The 17,549-nt window shown below is 42.2% G+C and overlaps 1 protein-coding gene across 1 annotated transcript; it reads left to right on the top strand.

Annotated features, from left to right (window-relative positions):
* Positions 1 to 300: 300 nt before the first annotated feature.
* Positions 301 to 12,819, top strand: LOC103222885 (uncharacterized). The gene is given in 10 exon segments (XM_073007122.1): positions 301 to 418; positions 613 to 699; positions 6,171 to 6,185; positions 6,188 to 6,235; positions 8,554 to 8,615; positions 9,082 to 9,115; positions 11,347 to 11,777; positions 11,857 to 12,177; positions 12,227 to 12,443; positions 12,446 to 12,819. Coding segments are annotated over 10 exon segments (1,707 nt in total).
* Positions 12,820 to 17,549: the final 4,730 nt, after the last annotated feature.

A 17,549-nucleotide genomic window follows, 5' to 3' on the forward strand; every position in this document is an offset into this window, starting at 1 on the left:
GTTCTCCATAAGCCATAAGGCATCATGCCCACGGAAAAGCCGATTAGGAAACCATGCGCCACTGCCCCGGAGCCATCCAAGCACCCTCTCCATATTCAGCCATTACTAAGTGTCCAGCTTATTCCTCCTGGCATGTAGTAAACACTTGGAAAGCACTACTGAAGTACCAATCCTCTCTTAAGGTTTTCCTGTATTTAGTGGTTTTTTAGCCCTATACTGTGATACCTAAGAAGTAGGGCCTAAAAAGTATTGCTAAAATTTCATCATGACAGTGCAGAGGACTGAGGGCAGAGGGACGACATGAGCTTGCCAGGTCCACATGGCTTAGTGGAATTTGAATCCGGGCCCGCACTCTGCACCAGCCCTGCACTCGCAGTCATCCTGCTGTGTTCTCCTCTCCGTGAAGGCACTGCCCATGGTCTGTCTGATAGGGGTGTTGAGTGCTCACTGAATCACTTTGATTCAGCAGGCTCTGCTTGGAAGCCTGTAAAGAACAGGATCATAAGTTTAAACTTAAAACTGATTATCACTATTTTCCCTCTGGTCTTCTGTCAGCAAGACGTCAACAGCCCTCTCTATTGTAAATGCATTCACCAGCATCTTCTCTCACAGAGGTTTTAAGAAGATATGCCGTGTCCACCATCCAGCGTCGGAGGCATCATGGCTTCTGGGTAAAGAAGAAGATGTACCCACAAGAAGGTACTGTGGAAGTTCATTAATTAAGTTGATTTAAGAATCGCAATTGTGGGGAGTATTCAGAGTCCCATATGTAAGAGGAAACTATGAAGAGATTAAGCCTTATTTTTTAATGTGTCAGAGTTCTAATTTGCCTAGTCAATAAGTATTACTACAACCACAAAAGTAAATATCTACTTAAAAGTCCATTTTCGTTTATGTTTCATGACAGACAATATTTCAAGCTAATGTCTAGAACTTACCTGGTTGTTAAACATTAGCATAGATCTCCCTGAAAGAGTGGTGCTATATTATTATTTTTCAACTAATATATTTCTTTAGAGAGTCTTAAATTGACATAAAAACTGAGCATATGGCCGGGCATGGTGGGTCACACTTATAATCCCAGCACTTTAGGAGGCCAAGGCGGGCAGACCATCTGAGGCTGGGAGTAGGAGACCAGCCCGGCCAACATGGTGAAAACCCGTCTCTACTAAAAATACAAAAAAAATTAGCTGGGTGTGGTGGCAGGTGCCTGTAATCCCAGCTACTCAGGAGGCTGAGGCAAGAGAATCACTTGAACCTGGGAGGTGGAGGTTGCAACCAGCTAAGATCACGCCATTGCACTCCAGCCTGGGCAACAAGAGTGAAACTCCGTCTCAAAAAAAAAAAAAAAAAAAAAATTGAGCATATAATACATGAAGTTCCCATATTATTCTGTCTCCTCACCCTTACTTCCTAATTTCACCTATTATTAACATCTTACATTACTGTAATACATTTGCTAATACTGAGAAAATATTGACACATTATTATCTGAAGTCTATCATTTGCATAATGTTCTTTCTTTCTGTTATACATATATATGAAGTTTGAAATATTTATAACATTATGTTCATCCTTATGGTCTCATAAAGAATATGTTCATCCCCTCTTCTCATTAATCTCTGTCCTTTCTCTGCAGAAACCTTGGCAACTATTAATACTTTTACTGTCACTTCAGTTTTGCCTTTTCCAGAATGGCATATAGTTGGAATCATATATTATGTAGTTTTTTCAGATGAATTTAGTTCACTAAATTGATGTATACTTAAGCTTCCTTCCTTTTTTATGCCTTAATAGCAAAAAATGGCACAATAAATCACCAAATAATATTGCATTAAATGGATTTTTGTCTTTGTATTCACCTGTTGAAGAATTTGTTAGATTTCATGAGAGGAAACCATCTGGGTCTGGTGCTTTCTTTTTCAGAATGCTCTTAATATGAATTCAACTTATTTAATAGAAATAAGTGTATTCAAATTATCTAGGATTCTAGTGTGACCTTGGAAAGATTGTCTTTCAAGGACTTGATACATTGCACTGAGGTTACCAAACTGCGGTCATAGAATTGTTTATAATATTCCTTGATTATCCTTTGAATGCCCAACAGTTCAGTAGAGATGGCTCCTCTTTTATTTCTGAAATTGGTCATTTGTGTTATCTTCTTTTTCTTGGTTAGCCTGCATAGAAGTTCATTCATTGTAATGAGCATCTCAAAGAACCAGCTTTTGTTTTTATTGATTTTCTGATGATTTCAGTGTTTTACTTTTATTGACTTCCGTGATGTTGTTTATTACTTCTACTTGCTTTACATTGCTTTCCTTTATTTTCTACAGTTTCCTAATTGAAACATGATATTACTGATTTTAGATCTTGTGATTTTTAATGTATTGCATCCAATGCTATAAATTTCCCTCTAAGGACTGCTTTTGCTACATCTAGAAATCTTGTCAAGTCACATTTTCATTTAATGTAGTTAAAGATTTTTTTTTTCTTTTTTCTTTTTAAATTATACTTTAAGTTCTAGGGTACATGTGCACAACATGCAGGTTTGTTACATATGTATGCATGTGCCATGTTGGTGTGCTGCACCCATTAACATTTACATTAGGTATATCTCCTAATGCTATTCCGCTCCCCCTACCCCCTCCCCACAATAGGACCCGGTGTATGATGTTCCCCTTCCTATGTCCAAGTGATCTCATTGTTCAGTTCCCACCTGTGAGTGAGAACATGCAGTATTTGGTTTTCTTTTCTTGCGACAGTTTGCTGAGAATGATGGTTTCCAGCTGCATCCATGTCCCTACAAAGGACACGAACTCATCCTTTTTTATGGCTACATAGTATTCCATGGTGTATATGTGCCACCTTTTCTTAATCCAGACTGTCACTGATAGACATTTGGGTTGATTCCAAGTCTTTGCTATTGTGAATAGTGCCACAATAAACATACGTGTGCATGTGTCTTTATACCACCATGACTTATAATCCTTTGGGTATATACTCAGTAATGGGATGGCTGGGTCAAATGGTATTTCTAGTTCTAGATCCTTGAGGAATCACCACACTGTCTTCCACAATGGTTGAACTAGTTTACAGTCCCACCAACAGTGTAAAAGTGTTCCTGTTTCTCCACATCCTCTCCAGCACCTGTTGTTTCCTGATTTTTTAATGATTGCCATTCTAACTGGTGTGAGATGGTATCTCATTGTGGTGTTGATTTGTATTTCTCTGATGGCCAGTGATGATGAGCATTTTAGTTAAAGGTATTTTTAATTCTCTATTGAGACTTCTTTAACCCATGAGTTATTTAAAGGTACATTGCTAATTTGTAAATATTTGGGGATTTTCTGGTTCTTTTACAGTTGTTGATTTTTTGTTGTCAGGTATGTGTTGCAAAAGCGGTCATCTATCTCATCTTGCCACCACCCAAGATGGCCCAAGATGTGGGCTCTTCCTGAGTGTATCTTTGGCAATCTGCTAGCCTGATGTGGTTGGCCTCCTTCTTTAGTCTGAGTTTGCCTTCTGCTTAGAAAGAGCCATTCTCAGTTCTGGCAGTGAGTTTTCCCAAAATTGAGAAGGTGACATTCTTACTCCCCAGTGCAGCCTGCACCTCTGACCTGTGGTCAGCAGACAGGACAGAGGCCCTCAGTAGACAGAGTTCAGTGGGGTCTCTGACCGAAGTGCATCTTCAGAGTCTGCACCTACCCCCTGTGACCTCAGGCAGACTCTGTGTCCTAAAGCAGGAGGAACTGTGCGACCATCCTGATTGGAAATGTGTGAGGCTCACCATGTTACTCAAGTAAGGTCTTTGGAAAGTGTTGTATTACTACTGTTTGTTAACTGCTTGTTGGTGGCCTGGCTGGGCCACACCCTTTATGAAAACCGGGATCTCTCAGCCGGTGTAGGTGTCTGTGCAGCCTGAGACCCTCATGTGAGCAGCCTCATGGCAGCTGTCTTTTCCCCTTGCCACCATCAGTGCCTCCTTGTTCCTGGGCCCTGCTTTCTCTGATGGGTGCTCCACTGTTTTCCTACACCTCAGTGACTACAGCTGGATGTCTCTTCTGGAATCTAGGCGAGGGACATCAATGGCAGCTCTGCTGTGGCACTGCCCTCTTTCTTCGCTTGTCTTGCTCTGTCTCAGGCTCCCTCTAAAGATCCCACCCTTCAGGTTCTTCCACAAGTTTCTTATTGAAATCCGAGTAGAAAAATATGACCAATGTGACCAATCCTATACCCACTGAAGACATGAATGAAGAATTTAAACAATTATCCATGGACTTTTCCATATAAATACCTAAAAGTAATTTCTAAAAAAAAAAAAATCAAGGAAGATGCAATAGTTTTCCATAAATTAGAATACCCAGCCAGGCATGGCGGCTCACGCCTGTAATCCCAGCACTTTGGGAGAAAGAGGTGGGCGGATCACGAGGTCAGGAGATGGAGACCATCCTGGCTAACACGGTGAAACTTCGTCTCTACTAAAAAATACAAAAAATTAGCCGGGTGTGGTGGCGGGTGCCTGTAGTCCCAGCTACTGGGGAGGCTGAAGCAGGAGAATGGCGTGAACCCGGGAGGTGGAGCTTGCAGTGACCCAAGATTGCGTCACTGCACTCCAGCCTGGGAGACAGAGCAAGACTCTGTCTCAAAAAAAAAAAAAAAAAAAAAGTTTCCCTCACCCACCTTCTCTCTTGCCCACCAGCACTTAATCCCCACTCCCATCTCCAGCCCTAAGCAATACTGCTGTGATATTCCAGCTCCATAAATTTCCCGCGTATTTAATAGAAATGGATATATATATATATATATATATATATATATATTTGGAGCCTGACTTCCTTTAGCACACTATGTTTGAAGTTAATTGATGCTTTAGCACGTGCTGGTAGTGTGTTTTCCTTCAGAGTCTGCTGTGTTTATTCGTACAGATAGTGTTTATTCATTTATCAGTTAATGGACATTTAATTACTTTTGTTTTTTGCTATGATGAGTAATGTAGCTTTGAGCATTCATATACAGTCATGTAATGCATAATGACATTTTGGTCAATATATATATATTTTTTTTAGATCCAGGCTGGAGTGCAGTGACACAATCTTGGCTCACTGGAACCTCCGCCTCCAAAGGTTAAGCAATTCTCGTGCCCCAACCTCCCAAGTAGCTGGGACACCCAACACATGCCACCACATCCGGATAATTTTTGTATTTTCAGTAGAGACAGGGTTTTGCTGTGTTGGTCAGGCTCGTCTCAAACTCCTAGCCTCAGGTGATCCACCCACCTCTGCCTCCCAAAGTGCTGGGATTATAGGCATGAGCCACTGCACCCAGCCTAAATTTTTTAAGAGACAAGAGAACTATATTCTAAATTAGCTTTGCCAATTTATATTCCTACGATGATGCATAGCACTAATTTCACTGCACAATGTATGGTAGGCCGCAATATGTAAGAAATGGTGAAAGTAACACACAAAGATTAGTATAAAACAAATAAGATTATCATTGTCGCTATCATCTTTGTCAAATTCTCCAAGCAATCTAAATATGCTTGGCAACATAGCTGAAAAAAGCATTATCCATTACCTTTATCAGTAACAAAGACATGCATTTGAAGGGGAAAAACACTTGTACTGACAACACAAGGTCAGAATTAACATACAAATTCTGCTGGTCACTTTGGAATATTTAATTGCCTGGAGAAGTGTTTTGTAGACAAATGATCTATGGAGCACCTGAGGTAGGGGGAATCAACAAAACTGGGGTTTCAAAAGTTACCTGGGTTTAGAGCATGAAACTTGGTTGAACGACACACACCTTGCGTGAGCGAGGTGCCTCTGTGTGTGTGGACGGGTTGGAGGTAGAGCATAATGGTGACTTCCTCCAGAAAGGGACATTTGGAGTGGATTCATTCCATCCAGACAACACAGCCTGATGTGGCATGCGCATGAATGGAGGTGAAATGGACAGTAGCTGAGAGGAGCAGTCCTGACAAGGCCAAGGTGAAAAACCTGGGAACCCCCTCCAGGTACAAAGTCTTCAGTTGAAAAAGGAGGTGGCCCCAGGAAATACCGAGATGGATCAGCAATGTACGGAAGACAGAGTTCTTGGCCCTGCAGAGTGAGTAATGTGGATTCTCAAGTTTTCTCCTCTCTCTATTGATTTCTCTCCCAATGCAGATGACTTCCATCATACATCTTCAGCAACCTTGAAAGATTGGATGAGCTTCGGCCCAGTCTTGAAAGTAAAGGAAGGCAACTAGCAAGACTGGCATCTGGGCTTGGCTGTGCATGTTTTCTATTGTGGGGAAACATATATAACAGAATACTTATAATTTGAACCTTTTAACCAAAGTGTGCACACAGTGGCATTCAAAATATTCACAGTGTTGTGTAACCAATACCACTATCTACACCCAAAATTTTGATGATTTCTTACAAAATCTTGTCCACAGTAAGCAATACAGCACCTTCCCCCTATTTCCAGGCCATGGTGATTCCTATCCCACTTTCTCTTGTATGAATTTGATTATTCTAGGCACTTCATATAAGTACAATTATACACTATATTCCTTTTGTGTCTGGCTTATTTCCCTAAGCATAATGCTTTCAACGTCCACCCATGTTGTATCATCTATCAAAATTGCGTTCCTTTTTTACAGATGGATGATGTACTACTGCATGTAGACTACCTTGCTTTTATTACATTCATTTGTTCATTGATGGTTGAATTATTTTCACCTTTTGGCTCCTGTGAAAAGTGATGCTATAAACATTAGTATACAAATATCTGTTTGATTTCTGTTTTCTATTCTTTGGGGTATATACCTAAGAGTAGAGTTCCTGGGCCCAACAGGCGTTCTCTATTTAAGTTTCTGAGCCACTGCAGACTGTTTTTCACAGTGGCTGCAACTTTATCCATTTCTATCACTAATGTATCAGGGTTACAATTTCTTTACATCTTTGTCCACAGTTATTTTCCTTTAAATCATCCTAATAGGTGTATATTGGTATCTACTTGTGTTTTTCATTTGCATTTCCCTTATGACTAATGATGCTGAGCAGCTTTTCCTGTGCTACTATCAGTGGATGTATCTTCTTTTTTTTTTTTTTTTTTTTTTTTGGAGACGGAGTCTCGCTCTGTCGCCCAGGCTGGAGTGCAGTGGCCGGATCTCAGCTCACTGCAAGCTCCGCCTGCCGGGTTCCCGCCATTCTCCTGCCTCAGCCTCCCGAGTAGCTGGGACTACAGGCGCCCACCACCTCGCCCGGCTAGTTTTTTGTATTTTTTAGTAGAGACGGGGTTTCACCGGGTTAGCCAGGATGGTCTCGATCTCCTGACCTCGTGATCCGCCCGTCTCGGCCTCCCAAAGTGCTGGGATTACAGGCTTGAGCCACCGCGCCCGGCCGGGTGTATCTTCTTTAGGGAAATATATCTTCAAGTCTTTTGCCCATTTTTAAAAAGTTGTCTGATTTTTATTTAGTTTGTTGTTGTAGATTTTTGAATATATTTTTTATATATTTAAAATATATTCTAAATTTTCGTCTCTTACAAGGTAAATGATTTACAAATATTTCACCCTTTGTATAAAACTTTAGATTCACACACTTCATTAATTTTTATAAAATCCTCAGCAACTGACCCCAAACAGATAAGACTGAAGCACTATTTTAGGAATAGTTGAAAGTATTATCACCCCAAAACATAGTCATAATCAAATCCTGCAAGCTCTACGTAAGGCACAATGACAAATAAGGCAGCAAAGGGCCATCTGGTGATTTGTTCACCACACTTGTTGCGACTGTTTGTGCTGCAGTTAAAACATACCAGCATTCAAGCCATGTCTCCTCTCTTGAAGTAAACTGTCCTATGTTGGCTGGCCTGAACAAGCATAGATAGTCTCCAGCCTCAATTAATAAGCATGCATGACAAAGAAAAGGAGGCTTGGATGAAAAATTACTGTGTGATTAATAATTGTGTTTTAATTAATTTTCAAGGATATAATTTCAGTGTTTCTAATTCTCCCATCAGCAGTTATAACAAAGGATTAGTGAATAAATACAGTAGACTGTTTTGCCTAGAATTGAATCCAGTCTGTCTACTAAGCTTTGCTTTTATTCAAGTGCAAAATGCTAAAACACATAATAACTGCAGGGACAGCCACTGTGTATGCACAGAGGTAAAAATGGTCTTGGGACATAAATCCTACAAGCTAATATTGTTTTACGGGGTTTAGAAAACCATTTAACTGGGTTTCAAACCTCACAGTGTAAGCAGTGGGACTCTCATTAAACTATAGCATGTGCTTCAATACCATTTGTAGACTGACTCATTCCCGTTGCCTTAAGTTGCCATCAGTAAAATGACAGGGACTCCATTTCTTGCTCCTCGACTCCTTGTTCTTGCCTGTCTTTCCACAAGGGAAGATTTTTAGCAGGAGCTCAAGCTGTGCTTTTAGTGAAACACATCCCCACACACTGTCCTGTTGTCCACATTAAGCAGAGCTCCCTGAATAACTCATGAACAAAAGCATCTATGACTAACCATTGCTCTATGTCCTCCTAGCCTCTGAGGAGTCCCCAGCTCACAAGGAGGGAGGAGATGGAGAGAGGCCAGTCGACCCGAGGGTAAGGTTGCCTTGCATTCCCTGAAACAGAAATGTTCCTTTCTTGGTGTCTTTCTTTTTCAACTGACTTTACATGTGAAAAAACGACAATGTACATTACAGGTATTAAATGCAGTTTTCTGAGGGGGTGGAAGAAGTGACTCTTAGCAACTGATATGTAATCCAAAATGTCATTTACCTATGATGGCTGCAGGTTGTAGACTGTATCCTTGGGGTTCTTGTCCTTGGAAGCAAAGTCTTCTCCTTGGATTCAGTATTTTGCACTTGCCAACCTACGTGGATCTGAGAGATCCACCATCCAGAAGCTGATGTCTTTGCCAGTGTGTATCCTACCCTTGTTTGGGGGGCCTTGAGGTTGACCACACTTTCTGATCAAGTTTTCAATATTCACTGAGAGAAACAGAGGCTTGTGCAAAACAATCCACAACACGACGTACCCCTCATAAAGCTTTGTTTCTGTATTGCAGGTGGTGCAGGCGGCCCCTCTGGGGTGTGACTCTAGTAAGTATTCTGGAATTATTTACTGAGAAAACAATCTGGATGGCAAGAAAGGTGTGGCATCCTTGCAGGTTTCAATGTGAAGAGCCACCCTGATCCTGGGATTGGGATAGGAATAAGCACAGTGGAAGTGTTTTTTAAAAACCTGATTTCCCCAGGGAAATATTATGGCCAATTTTTGAGGAAGCAGCTGTGCTCCTTTTTGGGTGGTGCTGACTTGGGTGCTTGAGGATTCGTGGTGTCTCATGTGAGGCTGCATCATGTGGTGTGAGTGTGTGCGTTTCTGTACAGATGAGGCTGTGTGTTTCCTCAGGAAAGATTTCCCATTTATACAACCCAATCGCAGGTGTCCACTTCTAAAAATAAAACCCACCCCCCCCACTCTCTCTGTACAGTGACTCCTCCACCCTCACCAGAGCCATCCCTCGGTCTGGCTTATTATCCCCACTGCTCAGGTGGAGATCCTGAAGGGCCAAGGGGGTGGCCCCAGCTCCCGAGTTCCTGAATGAAAAAGTGAAAACACGAACCCAGTAGTGTGGGCCAGTGCTGACACTGACATGCACTTAGTCATGGGGTGTTCGCCACCATGCAGCGAGTCCAGCATTCATGTATAAGCCCTAAAGCACCGAGCCCAAAAGGCCCCAGACACTGCCCATCATCATGAAGTGGCCTCCGTGGTCACACAACCCAGGGCAGTTATAGGCACATCTCCCCACGGGCCGGCATAGTCATCAGTGCATCAAAAGCACAAAGATCCCCCGGGGTTTGGGTCAGCTCACAGAGCCTGTTTTTTTTTTGTTTTTTTTTTTAGCTTTTATTTTAAGTTCAGGGTTACATGTGCAGGATGTGCAGGTTTGCTACATATGTAAATGTGTGTCATGAGAGTTTGTTGTACAGATTATTTCATCACCCATATATCGAGTCTAATATCAGTTATTTTTCCTGATCCTCCCCCTCCTCCCACCTCCCACCCTCCAGTAGGCCCCAAGCTCACGAATTCTGAGAGGAGTGGGGGACCACGCAGGCCAGTGCGGCCCACTTCAGTATTGAAGTTAATTTGCTCAGCAACTTAACAAAGCCTATAAGGATGGGTGATGTATTTTAGTAGATTTAGTAATACTATCTTCCCAAGCCCTAAAATGCTCAAATCCTGCCAGCTGAAAATGGTGACGAGGGACAGATAGGAACTCTGTGCAGCACTTGGTTATTAGCCTAGTTTCCGTCCCCTCATGGCAACTCTCTTGTCCCTGTGGGTAAAAGACCCTCAGCCTCAAGCCAAGCCTCCTCCATGAGGAGCCATCTCACTGTTGACTGACTAATGTGGTGTATGGCCACCAGCCCAACTGAAACAAAATGTGGCTTTAAAACAAGTGTAAATCTCATACAACAGGCAAATGCAGAAGCAGCATGTCTTGCAAGTTGTAAAGAAGACAGTCACAATGTCGCTGGACTTCAAACTGGGTAGAAGAAATGAGGGAACTCTGTCACTGAATCACAGCAGAGTTCAAGGCCACTTATAGACTATTTTGTGTTATAGAAGGTGGCCTTTAGCTCCTAAGCAAAGGCCTCTGTTTCTCATTTCTTTCCTGTTCATCTTCTTGGTCATCCTTCTTCCACAAGAGAAAAGAGCCCGAGCAAAAGGCAGTTTCAATATTAATCTGACCGAGGTTTTGTGCAGTTTATCATCATCCAGGTAATCAGGTGCAACCCGGTCTGCCTACCAGCCCCCTTGCCCCTGCTCTGTGTTTTCATTTAATAAATATTTTGGTCTACTTACTATGTGCTAGATTTTCTGGAGACCACAAAGTAAATGAGATAGAATCTTTATGTTGACAGCTAAGTTGGATTTAACATAACTGACAAAAATTAAAATTTCTGATTTCTTGTAAAAATATTTTGTATGTGTGAATGCATACTGAATGTAAAGTGGTTAACAAAAAATCACACTTGCATTCATGGAAGGCTTTTCATGAATTTGTCAATTTCTTTTTTTCAATATTTCCCCACTTCTCTGGATAATGCATATCTGAACTTGGAAACTGATTCCCACTGCAGAAAGTGTTCTGAGCCACGTCCCTTAGCTTCACTGGCGCAGGACCACCTGGGAGGATGGCCCAGCATCAGCTCGGCCCATGCTGTGATCAGCCACCTCCATGCACCACACCAAGCAAGCTCCCTGGGTGATTCACAGTCTCCACCACCAGGGCACTGACCTTTATTCTGTGTTCTCCGAGCTCCCCATGAGGACGCTGTACACAACATCGCTAATGAGGACGCTGTACACGACATCGCTAATGAGGACACTGTACATGACATCACTAACGAGGACACTGTACACGACATCGCTAATGAGGACACTGTAAACGACATCGCTAATGAGGACGCTGTATATGACGTCACTAATGAGGACACTGTATACTACATCACTAAAGAGGATGCTATACAAGACATCGCTAATGAGAACACTATATATGACGTCGTTAATGAGGATGCTGTATATGACATCACTAAAGAGGACGTTGTACAAGACATCGCTAATGAGGACGCTGTATATGACATCATTAATGAGGATGCTATATACGACATCGCTAATGAGGACACTGTACAAGACATCGCTAATGAGGACGTTGTATATGATTTCGCTTATGATGATGCTGTACATGACGTTGTTAATGAGGACGCTGTATACGATATCACTAATGAGGACGCTGTACATGACATCGCTGATGAGGACGCTGTACAAGACATCACTAATGACACTGTATACGAAATCGCTAATGAAGACGCTGTACAAGACATCACTAATGAGGACACTGTATACAACATCGCTAATGAGGACGCTGAATACGACATTGCTAATGAGGATGCTGTACAAGACATCACTAATGAGGACACTGTATATGACATCACTAATGAGGATGCTGTATACAACATCACTAATGAGGACACTATATGACATCGCTAATGAGGATACTGAATACGACATCGCTAATGAGGACAATGTACAAGACATCGTTAATGAATATGCTGTACAAGACATCGCTAATGACACTATATATCACATCGCTAATGAGGACACTGAATACGACATTGCTAATGAGGACACTGTACAAGACATTGCTAATGAGGACGTTGTATATGACATCGCTAATGAGGACACTGTATAAGACATCACTAATGAGAACGCTGTATGCAACATCGCTAATGAGAATGCTGTATGCAACATCGCTAATGAGGACACTGTATATGACATCGCTAATGAGGACACTGTACAAGACATCACTAATGAGGACACCATATACGACATTTCTAATGAGGATGCTGTATACGAGGTCGCTAATGAGGACACTGTATATGACATCGCTAATGAGGATGCTGTACAAGACATCACTAATGAGGACACTGTATATGACATCACTAATGAGGACGCTGTATACGACATCGCTAATGAGGACACTGTATACAACATTGCTAATAAGGACGCTGTACAAGATATCGCTAATGAGGACACTGTATATGACATTGCTAATGAGGACACTGAATACGACATCCCTAATGAGGACAATGTACAAGACATTGCTAATGAGGATGCTGTACAAGACATCGCTAATGAGGACGCTGAATACAACATCACTAATAATGACACTGTACAAGACATCGCTAATGAGGACGTTGTATTTGACATCACTAATGAGGACACTGTATAAGACATCACTAACGAGAACACTGTATGCAACACCGCTAATGAGGATACTGTATATGACATCGCTAATATGGATGCTGTATATGACATCGCTAATGAGGACGCTGTACAAGACATCATTAATGAGGACACCATATATGACATTGCTAATGAGGATGCTGTATACGAGGTCGCTAATGAGGACGCTGTATACGACATTGCTAATGAGGACGCTGTATATGACATCGCTAATGAGGACACTGTATACGACATTGCTAATGAGGACACTGTATACGACATCACTAATGAGGATACTGAATACGACATCGCTAATGAGGACAATGTACAAGACATTGTTAATGAATATGCTGTACAAGACATCGCTAATGACACTATATATCACATCGCTAATGAGGACACTGAATACGACATTGCTAATGAGGGCACTGTACAAGACATTGCTAATGAGGACGTTGTATATGACATCGCTAATGAGGATGCTGTACAAGACATCACTAATGAAAACGCTGTATGCAACATCGCTAATGAGGACACTGTATACAACATCACTAATATGAACGCTGTATACGACATCGCTAATGAGGATACTGTATACGAGGTCACTAATGAGGACGCTGTATATGATGTCGCTAATGAGGACACTGTATATGACATCGTTAATGAGGACACTGTATACGACATCGCTAATGAAGATGCTGTATACAACGTCGCTAATGAGGATGCTGTACAAGACATCGCTAATGAAGACAGTGTATACGACCTTGCTAATGAGGACACTGTACAAGACATTGCTAATGAGGACACTGTATACAATGTCGCTAATGAGGATGCTGTATATGACACCATTAATGAGGACACTGTATACGACATCGCTAATGAGGACACTGTATACAACATCGTTAATGAGGACTCTGTACAAGACATCGCTAATGAGGACGCTGTATACGACATCGTTAATGAGGACTCTGTACAAGACATCTGTAAAAAAGAAGATGCTGCCAAGGTAAGACACTTTTCTTTGTCTTGAACCAAAATGTTACTTTCCTGGCTTCTTTCCAATCAGATGTAGACACGAACATCTGCCAATGTGCATTATCGTTGTCATCTGCAATTTAATCAAATGTAGACATGAACATCTGCCAATGTGGATTATTTATGACATCCACAATGCCCTTGGTGTGATGCTATTGATTGGCAGCCTCTCATCAACCCATGCCAGGCACACGGGGGCGTGGTAGATGGCAGCATCCACGATCCACTGCAATGCAGAGGTGTTTCCCTCTACAGCAGTTTTCCCCCGTGGATTAAGGTTGTGAAACTGCCAATCTAGATACCCTTTAAAGATAAATTCTGTGGGAAAAGGTCTTGTCTTTTTCATAGGTGTCCTCAGTGCTAGTTTTGGGGGACTTCGACCTTTGACTCAGTCACTATACCCCTTCTTATTTTCTCCAGTTGTCAAGAGAATATCAGATCTGTGTGACGTGCATGGCATCATTTCACCCTCCTAATGTTTCCTTTTCTATAACTGCAGGAGCCATTGGCACTGAAGAATGGTACGTACCCTGAAATAACTCACTTCCTGAGGGAAAACTGCTGTCTCTAGAGTACAGAAACCTGATTCTGGGCCCTTTTTGGGGAGAAGGATTTGGGGTCTGGTGAGAGCAAATGATTTTGCAAGTATAAAACAATGTTCAGAGAGGCTGTAGGGATGTCTGTGAGCCCAGAGGAAACACCAGGGGATCCTGTGCGAAGCACTGGGGCTTCACCTGGGGTCAGAGGAGTGGGTGGGCCTCTCTCTAATGACTTATCCTGATGTTTGTGTTTCTAAAGATTTGATTGTGGAGAGCATATCTGATGATGAGGATTTTGCAGGTAGGTAACTACTTTCCATGTAAGATTCAATGGGAGAGAGTTCCCAGGGGCCTTCGGGGTATCCATGCTGCTTGGGAGGTTGAGGGAGGGGGCATGAAATCAAAAAGAAAAAGGAAATATGTATCAAATTGGATTTGGTCTTTTCCAAGTTTGTTGCCATAATGTAAGAACTGTCTCTCTGGGCTGGGAGGGTGCTGTGTGATTTAACGGTGATCTTTCCCAGAACACCTGGCCTTTTCTCTTCTGCCTCTGCCAAACATCACAGCCTTTGGGTTGGACTAGTCAGCACTGCTTGGGATTGTGCAGAAGAGGTTTGAGGTTGCATCAAGTGGCACCTGTGGCGAACAGAATCTGAGGCCACAACTCCCTCGCAGGCACTTACTTGAACCTGGAGACAAAGTTCTCCTGGTGTGTGCCCAGGGGTGCAGCAGAAATTGATGGTCGTCCTCTGAACTTTTAGGACTTTGAAAAGCAGTCATGTTTCCATCTTGCTGTTGACTCCTGGCTTAAAGGGATCTCCCAGGGTGAGTGAGGAGGCAGGATCGGACCCTGGCAGTCTGATGGCAACACCTGTGTTCCTCTGCACTGGGCCATGGACGACATTACACACCTTGGTGAGCATCAGGAATTGAGGCTAACCACATCTGGAATTGAGATGGGCCTTGAGTCATAGAAATAGGTTGGAAAAGGTGCATTTTACTACCCTATTGAAAGAAACCATATTTTTCTCACTCCAGCAGGATAAATGGTTTTCAGTATCCCCTTAACTGCTCATTGACTCTTACTGTAGATCAGGAGGTGGCAAGCAGCCCCTGCCCTCCCCCTGTTGTAGGCCCAAGGTAACCAGCAATTGACTGCATATAATGGAAGAGTGGTGCATTTGGAGGTGTCTGTGTTAATGGGACCCACATGATATGGGTAAGAGCTATTAGGGTGGGAAAAAATCTGGGAGCACAACGAAATAATTAAATATTGAACAAAACATTGTTGAAATCTCCACTGTACTTTAGTAGTTGAAGTCATTCTTGTGGTCATCACTGCCTTTCCCAAGCATAACAAGCTACTTAATATCACACGGACCCATGCCATGAGGAACGATGATCAGTTTGTAAAATGCCTATAAAGCCATTGCCTGTATAAGCCATGATATTTCATCCATATATTTCAATGTCTATTTGTAAATATAGTTCAAATGTCAGAATTTATTATTATCTAATAGAATATGCATGGTATATCAATGAGAAATAACCCTCAAACTCTTTCTATTAATAATTATTTGCATGATGAAAAAAGCAGAGTCCCATTCTTGGATTTTTCTCAGTTTGCACACATTAGCATGACCACCCCATGTCCACCTGACATGTGCCAGCAGGAGGCCAGGAACCGAGGCTTTTCTTATTAACCAAGATTTCTAAATGTATTACATATTCACGGTTACAAATAACTCTAAATATCATAAAAGGTTAGCAAGGAAGTTTCCCTTCCACTCTGAACCTCCAAACACCAAGTCGACATTTTCATTTGCATGTCATCCCTACAATCTATGTGCAAATAGAAACATGCACCTGGCATGCATGCTGATGTGTGATTGTGCTTATACAAAGTCCTCTGCCCCTCTGCATATATCACTGGGCAATGCACCTTAGTTATTCCACTTTTCAAATGTAAATCCATTGTATTGTTTCAGAGCTATAAAGTACTGCACCCTATGACTATTCCCGAAATTACTTAAGCACCCCCCTCTGGGTATCCATTGTTCTGTTTCCAGTCTTGCTCTTATAACCAACGCTGTAGTGAACAGCACTGTGTTGAGGAGAAGTGGTGAACGTGGCATCTTTGTCTTGTTCCAGTCCTCATGGGGGAATGCTTTCAACTTTTCCCCATTCAGAATAATGTTGGCTGTGGGTTTGTCATAGACGGCTTTTATTACTTTAAGGTATGTCCCTTCTATGCTGATTTTGCTGAGGGTTTTAATCATAAAGAAATGCTGAATTTTGTCAAATATCTTTTCTGCATCTATTCAGATTATCGTGTAATTTTTATTTTTAATTTTATTTATGTGAGATATCACATTTATTGACTTGCATATGTTAGACCATCCCTGTATCCCTGGTACACTTGATCGTGGTGGATTGTCTTTTTGATATGCTGTTGGATTCAGTTAGCTTGGATGTAGCATTTCTTATTATTCCAGTCTGTGGAGTGTATTGGTTTAAGTAATGAAAACATGTTATATCTTCACTGCTTCACACTTTGTACTTTAATAGCCTTCCCAACAGGGCAGCATAAAAGCAGGGGCCTCTCTAGTCTCCCCTTAATCTGGAATCCCCCCTTCTCCATGGCTTGCTCATTGGACAGGATGGACTGAGCACCCAGGCCTCAAAGTAAGGACACGCTCCTAGAGGTGCAGTGCCTGTGAAGGCCAACCTTGGAGGAGCACTGCCATCTGTACAGTGACGGAGGTGTTGGGAGGGACTGACCACCAATTTATAAGGCTGTGCTTTGTTGGTGATGTAAAGGATTGTTTCACAGATTGTTGGGGGGCGACAATCCCAAGTCCTTGTCTGGCCCTTGTTCTGGCTCTGCACAAAAGCAATAAGAGAGGGATGCTGGTAAGGGCTGACCTGTTTCTGTGCTGGGGAGGAAGGTGCTGGTCTGAAATCCAGGAGACTGAGGATGACCTGTTGCTGTGCTGGGGAGGAAGGTGCTGGGCTGAAATTCAGGAGGCTGAAGATGCAGCAGTCCAATAGGAGGTACATGACCTTCAGGATACATTTTCTTAATTAATGATAAATGGAAATGAGAAATTGTTGACCATTTTTTCTGTCATTGGATATCTACTCTCTACTGCTCATGCTGTTC

The sequence above is a fragment of the Chlorocebus sabaeus genome, chromosome 19 (assembly GCF_047675955.1).
Source record: "Chlorocebus sabaeus isolate Y175 chromosome 19, mChlSab1.0.hap1, whole genome shotgun sequence".
Taxonomy (NCBI): Eukaryota; Metazoa; Chordata; class Mammalia; order Primates; family Cercopithecidae; genus Chlorocebus; species Chlorocebus sabaeus.